Raw genomic sequence first — 23,716 nt, forward strand, 5'->3', positions numbered from 1 at the left:
AATGGCTGTATGAGGGACTCACAAAGAGAATATGACTTCTACTTACAATTCCACAAAGATTGCACAGTCCTCCAGTCTTCACCTGTATCTACTGGTTTGATTTTCGATAGATGGAAGCGTCTTATATAAATTACAATCAACATTTAAAATTTACTTTTTAAGTGTGTCGTTTGGCTAAATTACTGTAAGACATTGACCCTCTGAGACCAAGGATCCTCTACAGATTTTTTTTCCCCTTACTTTTATTTATGTCCTGATAATTGTGATGATAACTGAGCAGATGTGATCTCCCTACTGTACAATTACATATACAATTTCTATGAATTCTCTAAGAGAGTACCGGCTGCAAGAACAGGACAACATCTATGGAGTCTAAAATACATATTTACATTCTCATCATAGAAGTCAAATTGAAAACTTTTATAAGGAGAATATAGAATGAATCTAAATTTATTTGTGTTTATGTGGCTCACAATCAAATTTTCCTATATCTATTTAGGAATCCTATGTCTAGAACATGGCTACTCTTTTTCTACTTGGACCTCACCAGTCTGCACATGGTACTTACTGGGCCTCCCCATTGATCTTTGTTCATGGCAAATTGTTTAAAATCTATATTAAAATTTGTCTTTTGAACCTAACAGAACAATAAAATAAGCACAAAAGCAGTCAGTTATGTTGGTAAACTCGGGACAGGTGCAGCCAGAGAAAGGCCTTTGAAGCATATATCCACTTCTGTCAAAACTGTATGCCCAGCTGTGTCTCACCAACTGGGGGGCACATCACCATTGAGGCCCGCCTAACAGTTTAAGAAGCACTGGTTTAGAAAACTAGAACACTAGTACTAATTTTATAGGAAATTAAAGTAGCTCTACACTGTTAGGACCACATCAAACAGCTCTCCATAGCTCTAGAAGATTGATTGTAAGGCATCATTCACATGACAGGGATACTCGACCGTGTGACGGACATTTATTTAACGGCCATCATACGGCCGCTGTAAGGACAATAGATCCCAAATGGGACTTTACACATGGCTGATTTTTTGACTGCCCGCAAAACAGGTCCATCAAAAAATGGAGCATGCCCAATTTTGAGCCGTTCTTCCGGCCGCACAGCTCCCATAGAAGTCTACGGGGCCGAGTAAAGCACGGCTGTCACTTGGATGTGATCCGAGTGACAGCTGTACCTTCTGCCGCTCACTCTCTTGTAGATGGCAATCCCCGAATACGTAGATAATGCCACTGTAGCTCCCTGTAGGAGCGGAATCCCTCTAATCACCTGCCACAGCACTGCTGAAGCTGTGACCAGGGATTCCGCTCCAGGAGAAGTCACTGACGTCACTATTCAAATATAGACAGTGACATCAGAGGCAACTCCTGAAGCAGAGATTCCTGGCCAGAAAGATTCCGCTCCTACAGGGAGCTACAGTAGCGCTATCTACAGGGGGGCATCTATGGGGGTGCAACCTACAAGGAGCCTGTGTGACACTACCTACAGGTGGGCTGTGTGGCACTACCTATAGGGGGCTGCGTGGCATTATCTGCAGAGGGAAGTGTGTGGCATTTTCTACAGAGGACAGTGTGTGGCATTATTTAATAGGGTAGTGTGTGGCATTATCTGCAGAGGGGAGTGTGTGGCATTATCTACAGATGGCAGTGTGTGGCATTATCTACAGGGGGCAGTGTGCTGAATTATCTGCAGAGGGTAGTGTGTAGCATTATCTACAGAAGCGAGTGTGTGACATTATCTACAGGGGGCAGTGTGTGTCATTATCTACAGAGGGCAGTGTGTGGCATTATCTACAGCGGGTAGTGTGTGGCCTTATCTACAGAGGGCAGTGTGTGGCATTATCTAAAGAGGGAAATGTGTGGCATTATCTACAGAGGCCAGTGTGTGACATTATCTACAGAGGCCAGTGTGTGGCCTTATCTACAGAGGGCAGTGTGTGGCATTATCTAAAGAGGGAAATGTGTGGCATTATCTACAGAGGCCAGTGTGTGACATTATCTACAGAGGCCAGTGTGTGGCCTTATCTACAGAGGGCAGTGTGTGGCATTATCTAAAGAGGGAAATGTGTGGCATTATCTACAGAGGGAAATGTGTTGCATTATCTACAGGGGGAGTGTGTGGCATTATCTACAGGGGGCAGTGTGTTGCATTATCTACAGGGGGCAGTGTGTTGCATTATCTACAGGGGGAGTGTGTTGCATTATCTACAGGGGGCAGTGTGTGGCATTATTTACAGAGGGCTGTGTGCGGCATTATCCACAGAGGGCAGTATGTGGCAAAGAATTGACAAATGATATTCATCAGTTTTTAAAACGGATACGGAAAAAAAAACGGGTGCAAAACGGGTCAAAATTGTCCATTAAAAACAGAAACACGGCCCGGAATGGAATGGAAACGGAACAGATGCAAATACAGATGAAGTACAAACGTCTTCTGAGACACACTCAACCACCCCAACATATGTCTCCACAATGTCTATTCAGACGGCAACTGTACAATCCACTAAGCCAACAGAGGAAAAGTTTCTTTGGGTGCTTGAAATAGGGTCCCAACCCAGTTGTAGGTCAGAAGAAATGTATTCAGCACACCTTAGTAGTATTCAACATAGATTTTATTTCTTTAGGTATATGCCAGAGGCTACAAGTGCAATGGTAATGTTTCGGTCGTGAGACCTTCGTCGGGCACTGAGCCGTACTGGGGACTGATTCAGTCTTGCTTATGGTGCTGCTTAAATCGAATATGGCGGCTTACCGCTCTATAGGGCGCCCTATAGAGCGGTAAGCCGCCATATTCTGGCATATACCTAAAGAAATAAAATCTATGTTGAATACTACTAAGGTGTGCTGAATACATTTCTTCTGTCTATAATCTACAGTTATGTCAAATGTTGGTAAGGTTTTAATGAAAAAAGGGTTTATTAAACTTAATTTAAAAAAAATCTTGTCCCTGAAGAGAACTTGGAGCTGTGATCTCTTAATTTCTTACATTATGCTTTTGAATACTTAGTATCTATTAGGCAATTCCTCAGGTAGATACCTATGGCAGACCGCGGGGCCTTTGTTAGGTCTCTAGCTGCCATGGTAACATATCGGCATCACGAAAATCTCATTGTGAGACCAGGGTGAACTAAAAGATTGAGTCCACTCCCTCTGTCAAACTCCTTAGATGTAGAAGTTTCTCTAATTCGAGGAGTTAAAGCAAGATCTCTGCTGTTAATCACAGTTGAGCTCCCGCGGTGGTTTGGTTGGCACAGCTTCTGTGCCTATACGATCACCAGGACATACAATTACCACAATTGGCACCTAACAGTATGTTCTTTTGCGGGAAAGGGATTATTGAATGTAAAATATTGTGCAACATAGTTTTTATTGTCTTGCAAATTCCTTTATCTGCTTCAGATGTCCATTGGACCAATTGCCAATTCTTGAAAAATCAAGATGTCTTCCAAAACCCACAGAGTTTCTGCCTTCAAGATGTGTTTGGAGCCACATTAGCTGTATACAGCTTGACCTCCTCCTCAGGGTTTATGGGTCACCCAGAACACAACAATTGTTTTCTATGTCAGGTGTCTTTTGTTCAAATTTTTACTCTCTGTGTTGCATGTATTTTGTCCAAGACGATCATGGTTGTTTTTTATTTTATGGCCACTAGACCAAGAAGCAGGCTAAGAAAATGGACCACATTCAGAGTCTGTTACACTACTATTTTTATGTTTCGGCTGTTACAGTTCATCCTGTGTGTCGCTTGGTTGTCCCTTACTCCCCCATTTTTACAATATAACACTGTGACTAAGCCTGAACTCATCATTGTTGACTGTAATGAGGGATCAACCATTGCCTTCTGGACCATGTTGGGTTATCCATTTCTTCTGACCACCATTAGCTTAATTGTGGCCCTTCTGGCTCAAAGACTTCCCAATAGATTCAATGAAGCCCAATTTTTCACATTCAGCATGTTAGCCTTTTTTTTAAATTATTTCTGAATATCTTATATCCCAGCCTCCCTTTGTGCTCTGGGCAACTGCACAGCTGTTATGGAGGTCTTTGTTATCTTAGCATTTGGTTGGGACTTGGTCATCTGCATGTTTTTTCCTAAATATTTTTATTTTTATACAGTTTAAACCAGATATGAGCTCCAGGGAAAATATCATGAGACAAAAAAATGAAGGTAGCACCATATATGTTCAATTCTTCAAAACTGATTGTTGGTATAATTATCGCTACAAAATTATAATATTTAAGTATTAATACACATCATGTTCAGTGATTTCACTCCACTGAGTAATATCAAAAAGTCTACGTGTGAGTCCTAGCCAATATCTAACAATGCAATGCTCTTTAGTAGGAGCTAAGAGTCCCAACAAAAAAATTGAATGGCCCGTGTTGGAAAGATGTTGGTTGTGAGAGGTCAAAAGCAGCAAAACGTCTAGAAATGATCATGACCAAATTATTGGTCATTATTATTATTTTTTTTCTATTAAGCTAAATAAATATCTAATTAAACAAACAAAACTCTAATAAATAAAGTATTGATGATATTTTTCTTTATCTTCCTTTACTTTTCTGGTCTTACGTTTACAATCAATCTCCTAGAGATATGGAGAGCTGTTTGATGGGGTCCTAAGGGCAGATTCACGTTCCGTTTTTGCGCGAACACAACAGCGAAAAACCTGTAAAAAAAAAAGATAAAGTTCCTACTTACCGAGAACTTCCCGGCCGTTGCCTTGGTGACGCGTCCTTGGTGACGCGCCTCTCTTGACATCGGGCCCCACCTCCCTGGATGACGCGGCAGTCCAAGTGACCGCTGCAGCCTGTGATTGGCTGCAGCCTGTGCTTGGCCTGTGATTGGCTGGAGCTGTCACTTGAACTGAAGTGTCATCCCGGGAGGTCGGACTGCAGGAAGGAGACAGGAGTAATCGGTAAGTTAGAACTTCGTTTTTTTTTACAGGTTCATGTATTTTGGGATCGCAAGTCACTGTCCATGGTGCTGAAACAGTTTAACTCTTTCAGCACTATGCACAGTGAATGTCTCCCGACGTCGCGGACCGGAAATTTTTTTGCCGGGTTCGGCCAAAACGAGTTTGGCCGAACCCGGTGAAGTTAGCTTCGCTTGTCGGGGTTCACTCCGTTTGGATGCTTGGAAACAGAAAAGCACGTGGTGCTTTTCTGTTTCCATTCATCCTTTTGACAGCTCGTGCGCTGTTCGCACGGAAGTGCTTCCGTGCGACCTGCCTGGTTTTCACGCACCCATTGACTTCAATGGGTGCGTGATGCGTGAAATACGCAGAGTTATTGAACCTGTCGCGTATTTTGCGCAGCGAACAAACGCTGCACAAAATACACGGACTGTGTGTACTGCCCCATAGACTTCTATAGGGCATTGCGTGCCGCGCGAAAACCACGCGCCCTACACGCTGCCAAATCACGCTCGTGTGAATCCCCCCTAACACTGTAGAGCTGCTTTGGTTTTCTATCAAATTGGTCATAGTGTTCTAGTTTTTTAAACCAGTGCTTCTTAAAGAGGCTCTGTCACCAGATTATAAGTGGCCTGTCTTCTACATGATCTGATTGGCACTGTAATGTAGGTGACAGCAGTGGTTTTTATTTTGAAGAACAATCATTTTTGAGCAAGTTATGAGCAATTTTAGATTTATGCTAATTCGTTTCTTAATAGACAACTGGGCGTGTTTTTACTTTTTACCAACTGGGCGTTGTACAGAGGAGTGTATGACGCTGACCAATCAGTGACCAATCAGTGTCATACACTTCTCATTGTTCCAGCCCAGCTTCTTTCACTGCACAATCACGCTGTAACAATCACGCTGGGCTGCAACAATGAGAAGTGTAAGACGCTGATTGGTTGCTGATTGGTCAGCTTCATACACTTCTCTGTACAGCACCCAGTTGGTAAAAAGTAAAAACACGCCCAGTTGTCTATTAAGAAACTAATTAGCATAAATCTAAAATTGCTCATAACTTGCTCAAAAATAATCGTTTTTCAAAATAAAAACCACTGTGGTTATCTACATTACAGCACCGATCAGATTATGTGGTAAATAGGGCACTTATAATCTGGTGACAGAGCCTCTTTAAACTGTTAGGCGGGCCTCAATGGTGATGTGCCCCCCAGTTGGTGAGGCACAGCTGGGGATACAGTTCCCACAGGTCATTCATTATCTGCTGCAAAGGCCTTTCTCTGGCTGCACCTGTCCCGAGTTTACCAACATAACTGACTGCTTTTGTGCTTATTTTAATGTTCTGTCGGGTTCCAGAGACAAATTTTAATATAGATTGAGGTTATTTTAAACAATTTGCCATGGACAACGGCGAGGCCCAGTACGTACCATGTTCGGACTGGTGAGGTCCAAGTAGAAAAATATTAAGATACCATGTTCTAGACATAGGAAAATTAGATTGCAAGCCTCAAAATCACAAACAAAATTAGATTCATCTCATATTCTCCTTAGAAAAGTTTTACATTTGACTTCTATGATGAGAATGTAAATCTGTATTTTAGACTCCATAGATGTTGTCCTGTTCTTACAGCCAGTACTCTCTTAGAGAATTCATTGAAATTATATATGTAATTATGGAGTAGGGAAGTCGCATCTGCTCAGTTATTATCACAATTATCATGACGTAGATGGCAAGTAAATGGGAAAAAAAATCTGTAGAGGATCCTTGGTCTCAGAGGGTCAATGTCTGTCAGTAATTTAGCCAAACAACTCACACTTAAAACGTAAATTTCAAATCTTGGTTGTAATTTATATAAGACGTCCCCGTCTATCGATTATCAAACCAGTAGATACAGGTGAAGACTGGAGGACTGTGCAATCTTTGTGGAATTGTAAGTAGAAGTCATATTCTCTTTGTGAGTCCCTCATACAACCACTTACATACACATATTGTATTACACATACTGTCATCACACTTGTATGTCTATCACTTCTCACTAATAGTACACATTCACTGATAAGTAGAAAAAGATTCAGCCTAAAATGTAAGGTCTCTGTTATAAAATAGAAAATATAATGAAAAAGTATATTAAATCATTAAAAAAATATATTATTATTTAAATAGAATTATTTAAAAAAAATCTATATTACAGAATTTCCTATTTTTTTAATTGGATAACATTTTTTGTTATTAAAATCTATGACTGAGGCAGAGACCTTAACTCTAGTGAAAACTTTTATTTAGAACCTATTAAACTAGATAAGAATGATATAACATCATTTAATGTCTGGCCTATTTTCAAATTTTTCCAAATTTAATTTTTTTAATTCAAATTATGAGCGATATTGAGTCTAACAATTATTATCTATAAGATTTTCTATCGTTTCTTACTGACTATGTGGTGGATTTTACTCGGTTATCAGTAATTATTACAAATGCTCAAAAATATTCAGATTTTAATTAAAACATTTTAATTAAACGTATTTCTTACACGATTGGTAAAAATTTACCATGAACCATAAAATTCTCCTAAAAATGCTTCTGTCATCCTCCAAAAGAATAATTATAAAAATCGAAATAATAATGATTATTGTTATATAAATATTAAATTAATAATACAATAAGAATTGTAAGAATAATAATATAATAAAACTATCATAATAATAACAATAATAGTAATATAATAATAATAATAATAATAATAATAATAATTCTCATCCTTATAAATAATCACAAAATTGTTGTGGTTGCTTCCATATGGAGCTCTTAGTCAATCGAGCCCCAATAGTCACATTCATTTATTTATTTATATATATATAGTCGAGTGCTCTTTGGCCTGTAGGCACCTACTGATATATTACCTATAGAGAATGTTCTTAGGGTAACCATACACAGCCGAATCTGCCGATTTTGTCCTGACCGACCAACCGTGAAATGTGTATGAGGGTGTCCCAATCCTTTGTTCTCGCAGGAAATAAGTCACTGCAAGAGGAGAAAAGAAGCGGCTTATTCCCCTCTCCCCATTGAATACACAAGTCAAGCTGAGTGTGCATGAGTTTGGGGGAGTGAGGAGGAATCACACATGGCAGATTAGTTGCAAATATTTCTGAAAATTTGTCCCATTCATCAATATGTTTTTACAGCCTGGAGTTTTATAAACCTCATTGGAACAATCATAGAAATTTCTACAAGTGTGCTGTGTGTGAATATACCCATCCCCTAGTGACTCCCTTTAAGTTCTAGCCTTGACTCTCCAGCTAAACTATTTCTCTACAGAGGAGACATCTGAAAAACGTCAGTAACAATGCTATATATTTTATTTTCACAGAAATGTGTGTAATGTTGGATCATTGCAATATAGTTTATGTATATATGACGTGTATGAAGAAGCTTCTACTGCACTTCATGTCAGTTATGTGGTCTATGGGTCAGATGTGTAGATGACCACCTGTGACAGACCTGGAGGGGATTCGACAACCTGGAGATATCATGATAGGAGTGTTACTACCTATAAACAATGAAAAGATCTACCAGAAATTCACATTCAATGTACGACCACCCAGGATTTTGTGCCGATTGTAAGTAGGTCTTATGCAATGATACTAGTGGTAGAGAGCTAATTATATTTGCCATTGTAATGTACTACACACTCCTCCATCCTTTTCTATGTAGAGAATTGTCAAGGCATGCAAATATGTCCACAAAGAAAAAAAAGGTCTACTAGGGTATCCCAGGTGCCATCAGTGGAATTTCTGTTGCAATTCATGGCACTATCTAGTCTGCCATGCAGTTTCTCCAAAATTCAATCCTACATTCTTATTATTATTATCACTGGCAATATTTACTTAAGAGTTACTAAAACATTGCTCTGAGTGGGCAATGTGGTCTTTTATTGGCAGAATATTCAATCCTTTTTATGTAAGAAAAATATTGTAATCCTTTATCAATTAGGTTGCAATCTCTCTAGCTTTTACAATCTTTGATGTTTAAAGTTGTACGCCATATTCAAGGTGTAGCCTTGGTGATTTATTCAGTGATATATTATACTTCAGTCATAGGTTTTTATAGATCTTGTTATACAAACTAAGATTGTATTTGCTTTTGCAGCAGCTGATTGACATTAAATGATGTTGTTTAGATTGCTGCTAAACACTATAACCAAATCTATCCAAAGCATTAAAGCATAGATTTCCATTTATCAAAATTGTATTTTATTTATTGTACAATATCTATTTAAAGGGGTTGTATATATTCCATAGGACCCCAGCATCCATTTAAATCAATGACTACCCATGTGATGCTTCATTACTACATGGCATACTGATTTCCCCCATGGGGCCTGTATGCAAATGGTCTCTAGAAGATCCATAGTCTGAAAGAGGTTCTTACTGTTACCCAATTATTCCTAGTACTTCATTTTATATTGTATCTGGTCTACTAGAAAACATAAATTAAGCAGACACGTGTAGCAGCATTTGTACCTTAGAACATACAGTTGCATTAATTTCAAAATGTACTAAAAATAAAAAATAATAATTTTTAAGTAATAAAAATCAATACAAAATGTAAAACATCTTTTCTCTGTCTGGAAGGTTACATCTAGAAATGTATCACCAGCTTCAAACTTTGCTGTTTACCATTGAGGAAGTCAATAGAGATCCCAATATTCTGTCAAACATTTCATTAGGATTCCAGATGTATGACACCTGCAGTATACCTCACTACGAATTACAAGGAGCTTTACAGTTCCTGACTGACTCTAGTAAAACTATCACCGACAACCATTGTACTTCTAGGCCATTGTTCTCCGCTGTTATTGGTTCTGCAGTTTCTGCGAACTCAATCATCTTGGCTAATGTTTTGGGGACCTTCAGATATCCACAGGTAAGAAATGAACATCTCACCATTACATAGTTACGTCACTAGGATTATATAAAACACCTGTCCGCCAGATTATTCAGTGGGAATTTGATCCAAAGGTAGGAGAAAACTCTGGTGAATTTACCTTAATGGGTGACAATGTCCTTCATATCTTCTGGTGGTAAAGAAAATATTTTAAAAAAACCTGCAAAATATATTTCCAGAATTCCGTAAACTATGCAAAGGTTTTTTTTAGTTTTTTTTAGGTAAGCCAAACATTTTGAAGTCACCACATTAGTTACATTTGTGGCAAATTTTCTTCAAAGTACAATGTATGAAGTAGTGAAAGCAGAGTTATAGCTAATGGGATCTGTCAGTGCATGTACGATGGTTAAACAGAAGGACGGGGCTCCAACCAGTCACCCTGCCTTGGCCAGGTTGTGTAGATGCAGGGCTAGGACATAAAACTAAATCTTTGACAAGGGTGGTGAAAGAAAACACAGCTACAGCTCTGAAAGTAGTAAAATCAGCAAAAAATATTTTTGGTATGTAAGTTGATATAAAAGAGAGTTTTTCACAGAATGTTTTTATCTTTTCAGATCAGTCCATTTTCAAGTGTTTCTCTCCTAAGTAATAGGAAACTATTTTCATCCTTCTTCAGGACTGTTCCAAGTGACAAGGTCCAGTCTATAGGACTGGTTCAGCTGATACTCAGCTTTGGCTGGACCTGGATTGGTCTTGTGGCTCTTGATAATGATTATGGCTTTCAGGGAATTCAGACAATAAAAAAAGCAATAGTTGAGGCTGGAGCATGTGTGGCCTTCATGGAATATATTCGCCTTGGTAAACCAGATCTCAATGCCCCACATATAGTGAAGGTCATAAAAGAGTCCACAGCTAAGGTTATAGTTGTGTTTGCTTATGACGTTGAATTAATTCCTATTTTTAATGAGATGGTGAAGCAGAATGTCACGGGAAGGATCTTTATTGGGAATGCCGGTTGGTCTAGGTCTACTATATTATCAGTCACAAAATATGTTCAGACTTTACTCGGCACCCTTGGTTTAGCTCATAATGATTATACTATCCCAGGATTAGATGGATTCCTGGCCAAGATCCATCCATCTACATCTACAAAGGAGGATTGGGCCACCATGTATTGGGAGCGAGTTTTCAACTGCCAATTTCGTCGTAATGTAAACCTTACTATTTCTTCGGAGAACCCAATAAAAATCTGCACAGGATCAGAAGATTTAGAAGATGTGAAAAAGAAATCCAATTATATTGGCACCTTAAAATCTGCTTATTTTATATATATGGCTGTTCTTGTCTTAGCCAAAGCTATAGAAGATCTTAAAAACTGCAAAATTGATGAGGGACCATTTTCGAATGGGACCTGTGCGAACATTCGAGATGTCATACCATGGCAGGTAATCTCACTGTAAAAAGTCTTTATTGGTTGTATTTCTGTGCTATAATAGCTACTTCATCAAGTATTGACTGGAAAAATATGATTAATTGTATATTAGCTTTGTGAGCCGTGTTCCTAGTCTTTTTTTTTCCATTTCTTAAGTAACCTACCCATATGGCTGGATAATAGGTAGGGTAAAAGGGGTAAATGCAGCTAGGCCTCCACCATAGCAGCCTCCAGCACAATCTACCACCCCACCCGTTTAGCTAGGATGCCACAATATTGCATTAAATTTGTTTCACTATAAATTGTCATTAACCAAATTCAAGCAAAGGTGGACACATCTGTAAGTGATCGAAAGGATCAATTTTGTAACAGATCCTTATGGATCCCACTGACTCCGGTTTATTTATTTTTGACGATACCATTTTTTTCATAAGAGCAATGGAAAATGAATAGAACAGAACCTAGAAGTCGATGGTAATAGAGCTTTCTTTATCAAACATAATGATTAGACTACATTATTACCACTCTTCTATTTTTGCAGCTTACCTATTATATTAGGAGAGTCAGGCTCAGACTCAGCTTTGGAAAATACATATATTTTGGAGAGAATAGTGATCCACCTGCAGTCTACAGTATTGTGAACTGGCATCTGAATCAAGATGGGACCCTGACTCAAGTTAAGATTGGCAGTTATAATATTACAGCGTCTCCTGATCAAGTTCTCAGCATCAACTCAAGTCTGACAGTGTGGCCCAAGTCTACAGAAGGTCAACAGGTGGGAAGTAGAGATGAGCGAACTTATCAAAAGTTCGGTTCGGCTAGTTCGCCGAATTTCACAAAAAAGTTCGGTTCGGACCGAACTAGTTCTGACCGAACCTGTCACTTACGTGTGCCGAGCATGCTACTGTCCAGGGTGCTGATAGAGTTATTGGGCTGCACTAACTCTTTCAGCAACCTTCACAGTACATGCTCGGCGCGCGGAAAATACCATTTAAATGTAATAAAAAAATAAAAATTATACGTTCGTACTTACTTTCCTCCTGTCTGGCCTCCAGCGATGACGTTTCATCCCTTTCGCCGCTGCAGCCAATCACAGGCTGTAGTGGCGGTCACGCACGTCAGGATGACGCTTCATCCCACGTGACCGCCTCTGCAGCCAATCACAGGCTGCGGCGGCGACATGAATGAAACGTCATCGCTGGAGGCCGGACAGGAGGAAAGTAAGTATGAACGTATTATTATTATTTTTTGGCATGTATGTATGTTGGCATGTATGTATGTATGTATATCTGTGCATGTATGTTTGCATGTATGTTGGCATGTATGTATATATGTGCATGTTTGTATGTATATTTGCATGTATATATTTGCATGTATGTATGTTTGCATGTATGTATTTTTGCATGTATGTTGTCATGTATGTATGTATGTATGTTGTCATGTATGTATATATGTGCATGTGTGTATGTATATTTGTATGTATGTATGTATGTTTGCATGTATGTTTGCATGAATGTATGTATATTTGCATGTGTGTATATATATATATATATGTATGTATGTTGTCATGTATGTATGTATGTTGTCATGTATGTATATATGTGCATGTATGTTGGCATGTATGTATATATGTGCATGTGTGTATGTATGTATATTTGCATGTATGTATGTTGTCATGTATGTATATATGTGCATGTATGTTTGCATGTATGTTGGCATGTATGTATACATGTGCATGTTTGTATGTATATTTGCATGTATATATGTTTGCATGTGTGTATGTATGTTTGCATGTATGTATGTTTGCATGTATGTATGTTGTCATGTATGTTTGTATGTATGTTGTCATGTATGTATGTATATATGTGCATGTATGTATGTTTGCATGTTTTTATTTTTGCATGTATGTTTGCATGTATGTTTATATATGTGCATGTATGTAATTATGTTTGCATGTATTTATGTTTGCATGTATATTTGTGCATGCTTGTATATATGTATGTATGTATCTTTGCATGTTTGTTTGTATGTATGTATGTATGATAGTTTGCATGTATATATGTGTGTATGTTTGCATGTATGTATATTTGCATGTATATATGTGCATGCTTGTATATATGTATGTATGTTTGTATATATGTATGTATATTTGTATATATGTATGTATGGCCATGTATGATACTGTCTGCTGGCGCCCTGTATCTAAGTCAACTTCGCGGCAGGCTTCTATACATGGTATAACAGTCAGTATCACACATTAAACTGAATCTAAGCCTACGACATGTTTTATTTCATTTTTTTTTTTTTTACAGGTTTGGTGTTTGGACTACGTCGGTTTCGAGGACTACTTAGATGACGGTTTTTTTTCTACAATAAAATGGTTAATGAGGGTTGTGTTGGGGGTGCTTTATTTCAATAAAATATTTTATCTATATCTTTGTCTTTTTCTTTTCAAATTTTATTATTACCACTTTAGTAATGGCCGCTGTCTGAGTGACAACATCCATTACTAATGCGAGGCTTAGGGTATGTTCACACGGCGGGGGTCCGTAACGGCTGAAATACGGGGATGTTTCAGCCTGAAAACATCCCCGTAAATTCAGCCGTACCGGCATGTGCAGGCGCTTGAACGCCGCGTCAATTACGGCCGTAATTAGCGCTGCTATTCATTGGAGTCAATGAATAGCGGCTCCAAATACGGCCAAAGAAGTGACAGGTCACTTCTTCTACGCGGGCGTCTATTTACGCGCCGTCATTTGACAGCGGCGCGTAAATATACGCCTCGTGTGAACAGACAAACGTCTGCCCATTGCTTTCAATGGGCAGATGTTTGTCAGCGCTATTGAGGCGCTATTTTCAGACGTAATTCGGGGCAAAAACGCCCGAATTACGTCCGTAAATAGGCCGTGTGAACATACCCTTAGTGTTAGCCGGTGCAGAGGCTAACACTAACCACCATTATTACCCCGGTACCCAAAACCACCAGGGGTGCCGGGAAGAGCCAGGTACGATCCAGTACCCGACCATCTGTTGTGATGGTCGGGCCCTGGGGCGGCCGCAGGCTGGTATTATGAGGCTGGGAAGGGCCAAAAACAGTGGACCTTCCCACCCTTGTAATGCTAGGCTGCTGCTGCTGTGTTGTATCTGGCTGGTTATAAAAGTGGGGGGGACCCCACGTCATTTTTTTAAATTATTTATTTATTTACATTTTTTTTTAAAAAAAGACATGGGGTTCCACCCAATTTATCATAACCAGCCACATACAACACAGTGTTATTAGCCTGGGAATGGACAAAACCAGTGGCCCTTCCCACCCATGTAATGCCAGACTGCTGCGGCCTTGTATATGGCTGGTTATTAAAAATGTGGGGGACCCGTCTATTGCTAAATTTGTTAAATTCCAAAAAAAAAACGACGTGGGGGTCCCCCCCATTTTTATAACCAGCCCGATACAACACAGCAGCAGCAGCCTAGCATTACAAGGGTGGGAAGGTCCACTGATTTTGGCCCTTCCCAGCCTCATAATACCAGCCTACGGCCGCCCCAGTACCCGACCATCACAACAGATGGTCGGGTACTGGATCGTACCAAGCTCTTCCCGGCACCCCTGGTGGTGGTGGGTACCGGGGTAATAATGGGTGGTTAGTGCTAGCCTCTGCACCGGCTAACACTAAGTACCGCCTTAATAATGGACGCTGTCAATCAGCCAACTACCATTATCTAGGCACTAATAAAGTTTGAAAAAAAAAACACAAAGACAATTCTTTTTTATTGAAATAAGAAATCCCCAACAAAACCCTCGTTAACCATTTTATTAAAATTTGAAAAAACGCAGATCTACGCAGTAGTCCAACGAATCGTAGATGTAGTCCAATCGGTACATCAAAATCTGCAACAACATAAAAAAACAGTTATCAATGTGAACAATACCAATACTTCTACTCACCTACACACATATATACACGCACACACAAACAAACAACCATACACAGACACACACATATATACACAAACACAACAAGATATACACACACACATAAACAGACAAACACACACATATACACGAACTCACACATATACAAACAAAAACACACATATCCAAACACACACACACACAGTTATACACACATACACAAACACATATACACAAACACATATACACAAACACATATACACAAACACATATACACAAACACATATACACAAACACATATACACAAACACATATACACAAACACATATACACAAACACATATACACAAACACATATACACAAACACATATACACAAACACATATACACACAAAAACACACATACCCAAACACACATATACACAAACACATATACACAAACACACCCATATATACACACAAACACACACCCATATACACACATATACACATATACAAAAACACACACAAACATCTACACACAAACATATACACAAATACACCCATATATACACAAACATATACACAAAACACATATACACAAACACACCCATATATACACACACACATATAAAAACAAAAACAGACAAAGTCACATACCCAAACACACATATATACACAAACACACATACACAAACACGGTTTCTTTTAAATGCTGCTGGGGAACCCGCTCGATCCACTATATACGGCTGCGCTACAGTGCAGCATTTAAAAGAAACAGGATCCTGACCTGTCCATAGAGTTTAAGGCAGCACAGAGTATTTCAGGAGATGAGCGTGCAGATTCAGTGCTGCTGCGAACTCTGCTCTTACCATTACGTAGCTCTCAGTCTGTTACCTCTCCTCCACTCCTGTCCTCCAGAACACCTTCACATGATTGGCAAGTCACCACGTAATGGTAAGAGCAGAGTTCACAGCAGCACAGAGTATTTCAGGAGATGAGCGTGCGGATCTTGTGCGGGGTGGTGACTTGCCAATCACGTGAAGGTGTTATTGAGGACAGGAGTGGAGGAGAGGTAAAAGACTGAGCTACGTAATGGTAAGAGCAGAGTTCACAGCAGCACTGAATCTGCACGCTCCTCTCCTGAAATACTCTGTGCTGCTGTGAACTCTGTTCTTACCATTACGTAGCTCAGTCTGTTACATCTCCTCCACTCCTGTCCTCTATAACACGTTCACATGATTGGCAAGTCACCACCACGCACAAGATCCGCACGCTCATCTCCTGAAATACTCTGTGCTGCCTTAAACTCTGTGGACAGGTCAGGATCCTGTTTCTTTTAAATGCTGCACTGTAGCGTAGCCTTATATAGTGGATCGAGCGGGTTCCCTAGCAGCATTTAAAAGAAACAGGATCCTGACCTGTCCACAGAGTTTAAGGCAGCACAGATTATTTCAGGAGATGAGCACGGGCAGCCGTTCGTTTTTCCGAGCCGTGCTCCCATCATGCACACGACCGTAAAAACACCCGTTATTGCGGGTCGTAATTACGACCCGCAATAACGGGCTCATAGACTTCTGTTACCCACGGGTACCTTTCCGTATTCTCACGGGAAGGTGCCCGTGCCGTTAAAAAAATAGAACATGTTCTATTTTTCTATTTTACGGGCCGTGCTGCTATAATTATAATGACAGCACGGTTCGCAAAAGCGGCCAGCTGCCCGTGGCCGGCCGGCCGTGCTCGTACTTACGAGTCGTAATTACGAGCACGGCCCGTAAAATAAAAAAATAGAACATGTTCTATCTTTTTAACGGCACGGGCACCTTCCCGTGAGAAAACGGGAAGGTACCCGTGGCTAACAGAAGTCTATGGGCCCGCTATTTCGGGTCGTAATTACGACCCGTGATAACGGGTGTTTTTCGAACACCCTGCAGGGAGCCGGGCTCCTAGCATCATATTTATGTACGATGCTAGGAGTCCCTGCCTCTCCGTGGAACTACTGTCCCGTACTGAAAACATGATTACAGTACGGGACAGTTGTCCTGCAGAGAGGCAGGGACTCCTAGCATCGTACATAAGTATGATGCTAGGAGCCCGGCTCCCTGCACTGTGTTCGGTCCGGTACTTGCGGCCGAAATACGTCCGTCATTTACGGACGTAATTAGTGTGTGTGCACATACACTAAATAGTCACTGTTCAGGGTGCTGAAAGAGTTAACTGATCGGCAGTAACTGTTTCAGTACCCTGGACAGTGACTACCGATCACAGTACCTGTAAAAAAAAAGACGTTCATACTTACCGAGAACTTTCTGCTTCCTCCAGTCCGGTCTCCTGGCCGTTGCCTTGGTGACGCGTCCCTCTCGACATCCGGCCCGACATTCCTTGATGACGATGCAGCCTTGTGAGCGCTGCAGCCAATCACAGGCTGCCGCGGCCTCTGCAGCCAATCACAGGCTGCAGAGGCCTCTGCAGCCAATCACAGGCTGCCGCGTCAGAAAAGGTCGGACTGGAGGAAGAAGAGGGACTCGTCAACAAGACAACGACCGGGTACGTATGAAATGCTTTTTATTTTATTTTTAATCAGCAGCCTCTTTTCTCTATCAGTGATTGATAGAGATAAGTGGCTCCCGATTTGTATAATGTTTTTGACCGGGTTCGGTCAAAACGGGTTCGGCCGAACCCGGTGAAGTTCGGATTCGCTGCGAACCGAACTTTACCGGAAGTTCGGACCGAAACCGGGTTCGGTTGTCCCGGTTCGCTCATCTCTAGTGGGAAGTTTGGACTTTTTGATGAAAACATATTTTGATGCCTTGAAAACAAAATTGTAGGAAATGTATAAGTAAATAAAAGACATTCTGCTTGAGGACCTAGGTCTATGACGATAACCTCACGTCTGGTCTAAAGCACTTAGCACTTAAGATATATACACAAGAATGGAATATGTTAAAAGAAAATGCTAAAATTGCTCAGCAGTCCATTTCTCAAATCTCCAATTTAGGGTAATGTTAATCCGAAACAGAATTTTTTTTAATAGAATATTATTTTTGGAAAAGAAGTGGAACCTATACAATTAGTCAACTTTTTTCTGGCGGTGAATTTAGATCTTTTCAGATTTTTCTGAACATAAAGTGATATTTTGTTATGTTCAACTTAGTCATGAATTGGGAGAAGCTGTTAGAATTGCCCCCAGGAGCTGTAAAGAATGACAATTAGAAACTTGAATGAAAATAGCAAAACTAAGTGATAAGGAAGAAAAACTATTTAATACATAGAAAATTATTTTGGATAATAGTATTAATACAATGTTCATTCATTTCCTACCTAGATGGGCAAAGGAATTAGGGCCAGCGGTAAAGGACCAATATTCCTCGGTTATCATGCGACCCAAAGTTTAGATTGTCTCAGTTATACACCGTTCAGTCATAACATTAATACCACTGAAAGATGAAGTGAATAACATTAAAAATCTCATTACAATTGCACCTGTCAAGGGGTGTTAACCATGTGGTTAAATAATGTGATCAGTATATATTTAATATAGTTTAAAGAATCACAAGAGCCCTGAATGCCTAGTTTGACTCTCTGATGATTTCTAGGACTGTATCTCACATGGACACAGTCCTAGAAGACATCAGAGAATCTGACACGGCAATCGTGATTCCCGGCAAATATATTATTCGAACCAAAACGTATTGAATTGATTAAATCGGTCCCAAAACAAATTTCAGGATATTCGATCATCTCTAGTTGAGTCAAGTTACATTTTTATTAATCTGTATGTGCAGAATTTGCTCTTTGGTGTTCTTTAAATTCCTGTTTCATGTTCGCAGAGTCATAACTAGGCTTTCCTTCACCCGAGCAAAGGTGCAGTTTGCTGCCCTCGCCCAGTTTCTTAATACCCTAGTCAATGCAAAGTGGCTTGTTAGTACCCCTTTTAGCACCCAGGGCACTTGCCCAGGTAGCACTCATAGTTATGACCCTTGTGCCCTTTCAGGCACCGAACTTGCTTTCCTAATGGTATTGTGGCCTTTCAAGCTGAACATAAAAAAAAAAGAGATAATCAATATTAAAGATTTTTTTTAATACATTCCCCATAGATACAAATCTGTAAGAATCAATATATTATGTCTCAGTAGCAATGAGAATATTGTATTATCTAAAGCTTTCTAGAACGTTAAGGTCAGAAGAGCATGTGAAGTCCACCATGAATAAGTCCACATAAATAAGGACCACTGTCATATGTTCAGACTATGCCCAAATATTTCCATGCCAGTGCCCCCATATCACAGTACCCTTATAAGAACAAACTCAATGTCCCATAAAATTGGACTCATTGTACCTTCGGTTATATATTGCGACCTCATAGTAACAATGTACACAAGATAATTCATCCAATGAAAATATTTATTATCCTCAGGTCCCTCGCTCAGTTTGTAGTAACAGTTGCTCCCCAGGATTCAGGAAAGCTGCCATACAAGGAAAACCAACCTGTTGCTTTATGTGTGTTCCCTGTCTTCAAGGAGAGATCTCAAGTTCAGGTAATGCAGTGATATATCTGAATGAAATAAGGTTAGAAAGTTTTAGAAAGTTTTAAAGTTTTATAGTGATTACCTCATTCCAGAAACCTCAGAACGCTACATATTATCTATACTGTAGAGCTATGCCACCATTAAAAGGTATGAAACTCTGAAAATAATGCATCCCTGCTTAACATTATTAAAGTCACCAGGGGTTATCCGGGCACAGGGCAGTTTTTCATACAGATGACCTATCCACAGGATTGGTTACAAGAATATGATGGTGGGGGTCCGACATCCGGACCCCCCTCCGATAAGCTGTTCCGGCTGCCTTCGTCACTGCATGTTATGTTGTGGCCAATGTCGGAAGCAGATGGGTCTGTATACTGCATAGCAGCCATGCTGCAGTACTGCAACTCTGCTCCTATTCACTTAAATAGGAGCAGAGCTCCACCACGGCCGCTATACTGTGACCAAAGATGTCTGCATCCGGCACAGATATCTGGTGCCTGGAGGTAGCAGGAACAGCTGATCGGTGCAGGGTCCGAGTGCCAGAACCCAAATCATATACTGATGACCTATCCTGTCCTAGGTCATCAGTATAAAAAATGCATGGTGCCCGGACAACCCCTATAACTGCACTGCTGGAAACTGAGTGACATAGGACTTGACAGGATGTTTTTTTGTAAATAATTGATGAGTCAATGATATATTTGTAAATGTGACTTGACTTTACTAAATTTAAAAAAACAGTTTACTGGGAAAAAAAGATAAATTTGAAATCTAATGGTAACACAATTGTTGACTCCACTGCTTTTTCAAGCTGGGTAATAGGCTTGAATCCAACAAGGTCAATGTCTGCAAATTCCTTGAAAGCGTAAAAAAACGTATGCCATCACAAAGTTTCTACTTTCCGATGGAACAAGTGAAAATAGTACAGTTTTAATTGAATGTTTTTGTCCCACTACGAAAAAAGCTAAGACAGCCCGGGTGAAGTTTGTTAAACCACTGTCGAATAGCCGATCTCAAATAAATGGGCAATGATGCAATAAGTTCCTTCCCGAATCCAAATATGGCAATCAGAATAACTCCCGGGATTAACGACAATCTTCAGTATCTAGTGCCCATAACTGTTATAAATACATAAAATGTAATAAAATGTTTTTGTATCCATATTTAACCTGATATAAAATGTTTATGTAAAAACAATAATAAAAATAATAATAATAATAATAATAATAATAATAATAATAATAATAACAATAATACAATATTTGACTAAGTTATTTTCTTTTTTTTTACAGATTTGTTAAACTGCTTCAGGTGTCCATGGGACCAGTGGCCAAATCAAGAAAAATCCATGTGTCTTCCAAAATCCACTGAGTTTTTGTCTTATGAAGATGCATTAGGAGCTGCATTAGCTGCCACTAGCATTATATCCTCCATTATTCCTGTCCTTATATTAAAACTTTTTGTCTACCATAAAAACACACCCATAGTAAAAGCCAGTAATTACCCTCTAAGTTGTCTTCTACTGATGTCCCTGAGCCTCTGCTTTTTTTGCTCTTTTGGATTTATTGGGTACCCAGATCATGGTAAATGTCTCCTACGTCAGGTGTCTTTCGGTCTGGTCTTCACTCTCTGTGTTGCATGTATTTTGGCCAAGACAATGATGGTTGTTTTTGCTTTTATGGCCACTAGACCAGGAAGTAGACTAAGAAAGTGGACTACCCTAAGAGTCTCCCATATGATTATTTTTATTTGTTGTCTATTACAGTTCATTCTGTGTGTTACTTGGTTGTCCCTTAGTCCCCCATTTCCACAATATAACACTGCGACTAAGCCTGAACTCATCATTGTTGACTGCAATGAGGGATCACCCATTGCCTTCTGGATCATGTTGGGTTATCTCTTTCTTCTGGCCACCATTAGTTTCATTGTGGCCTTCCTGGCTCGGAGACTTCCTGACAGCTTCAATGAAGCCCAATTTATCACATTCAGCATGTTGTCCTTCCTCAGTGTCTGGATATCTTATATCCCGGCCTCCCTCAGTACTCAGGGAAGATACACAGTGGCTATCAAGATCTTTGCTATCTTAGCATCTACTTGGGCTGTGATTATCTGTATGTTTCTTCCTAAATGTTTATTTATATTGTTTAGACGACATATGAATTCCAGGGATAACATGATAAGGAAAGCCAAACATAATGATATCAAAATATAAAGTCAGTAAAGTTCTATAATAGCATTATTTTTTCTTTGAAATTAAGGCATTTAATTATCATTATTGTGTTAATTTCTTCTCATTCTCATATATAATAAAGTGCTACATCTGAGTTTCCTCTTCCTAATTTGTGTTTTTCAGTTCTTTGTCCAGGCTATTAGTTCTGCTAATTTCTCCAGACATTATAATAGGCAATATCTAGGTAGAGCCCTGCCAGGACCTTCCTCCACAATGACATTTCCCTGCAGTGCTTGGTTTGGACGCGTAGACCTTTTTGCACAGTATGGACTCTCTTTGTTTCTCCTTGTACATGCCACACTGTATACAATAAGAACCAGGGAAGAAGGAACAATGTCCTCCTCATCAGACCATTTGTTATCTACATCTCAAATTATCCCATAGCATAACACACAGTATATTCGCTCAATATTCTGTTGACATCCATACTCTGACACAATACTGGGCCCTTAGTGTGATACTGCCTCCAGGGTCCAGATCCAGACATCACAATTTAGAGGTTACTTTGGAGCCAATCACTTGTCTTAGGGTCTAGTTCTTATGAATTGAATACCAAATAACATATTAGACCTCAATAATAATATTTCCTGTGTGTGCAATGATAAGAAAGATTAACCACCGATACACCATTTATCGGCATCTGTTAATGGGGCCTTAGGCTACAGCGCTTCATTTTACAGCACTTTAGTCTAAGTACTGCACAGGTGTTTTGCACATACTGGAGTGGATGCTTGTCTCTACAGGTACCTCTTATCCCAGATATTTAACCCCTTAGATTCCGTGGTCAATATTGACCGTGGAATCTAGGTAGTTTCAGGGGAAATGGCTATGTAAGTCCATCGGCACCCCCATGATGTATTTGCGGGGTGCGAATGGGTTTTACATTGCAGCCGGGGTCCCAATGAAGGCCCCATGATCTCGTCTTTGCACTACAGTACTTTAGGTACTTCTGGAATCAGGGCCTAATAAGATACCTGTTAGTTATACTGACAGGTATAATACACTGCAGTACAGAAGTAGGGCAGCGTATTATGTAAGCAATCAAATAATCACATTTACAAGTCTTCTTGTAGGTCTAATAAATGTGATAAATAAAATTCCAAATAAGTGTTTTGAAAAAAAATAAATAAAGAAAAAAAAACGTAATGTTTTTCCCTTACCAAATGCTTTACATATGTAAAAAATTTAAGAAATGAAAAGACGACACATAATTGGTATTGCCGCATTTGTAACAACCCAAACCATAAAATGATTACCTTTTTAAACCCGTACAGTGAATCCAGTATAAAAATTGCAGAAGACTAACCCTCATACGACTCTGTCTACAGAAAAAGATAAAAGTTATAGCTCTTGGAATGTAGAGATAAAAATTAAATAATTACATTGCTTGGTCACTAAGGTACAGAATGCATCCAGGGAGAAGGAGTTAGGATGCATCAAAAAGGTGATGTGTACATGTTCTATATAGATAGTAAATGAGCCCTCAGAATTATCTTCTCTGGTGGGCCAGTCTGATATTGCCCTCCCTCCCTCTCTCATAATCATGATTTATCTTATATTTCTCTCCTGCTCTAAAATTTTTCCCTTGTGATATACGCATCCCTCCAACCCACAAACATTACCCAACATCCTAAATGGGGTCTTACCTCAGAGGTGGATGTGGACAGTTAAAAAGCTGAAAACTCACCTCTTACAATCTTTCTCTGACCCTCTCCACTGGACTCTGTCACTCATTGTGCATTCCATTGGCCTCCATGATGCTTCACCTATGTGACATCATGTCATGACGCCATGTTGAAAATATCACTTAAGACTACTGCTA

At 39.6% G+C, this 23,716-nt stretch overlaps 1 protein-coding gene across 1 annotated transcript; it reads left to right on the top strand.

The window, feature by feature from the left end:
- Positions 1–2,751: 2,751 nt before the first annotated feature.
- On the top strand, positions 2,752–21,900 carry LOC142750580 (extracellular calcium-sensing receptor-like). The gene is made up of 6 exons (XM_075859576.1): positions 2,752–2,789; positions 9,560–9,851; positions 10,427–11,257; positions 11,786–12,019; positions 19,553–19,673; positions 20,957–21,900. The coding sequence occupies exons 1-6, from the start codon at positions 2,752–2,754 to the stop codon at positions 21,874–21,876; spliced, it is 2,436 nt and encodes an 811-aa protein (XP_075715691.1). The 3' UTR covers positions 21,877–21,900.
- Positions 21,901–23,716: the final 1,816 nt, after the last annotated feature.

Source organism: Rhinoderma darwinii, chromosome 3 (genome assembly GCF_050947455.1).
Source record: "Rhinoderma darwinii isolate aRhiDar2 chromosome 3, aRhiDar2.hap1, whole genome shotgun sequence".
Lineage (NCBI taxonomy): Eukaryota > Metazoa > Chordata > Amphibia > Anura > Rhinodermatidae > Rhinoderma > Rhinoderma darwinii.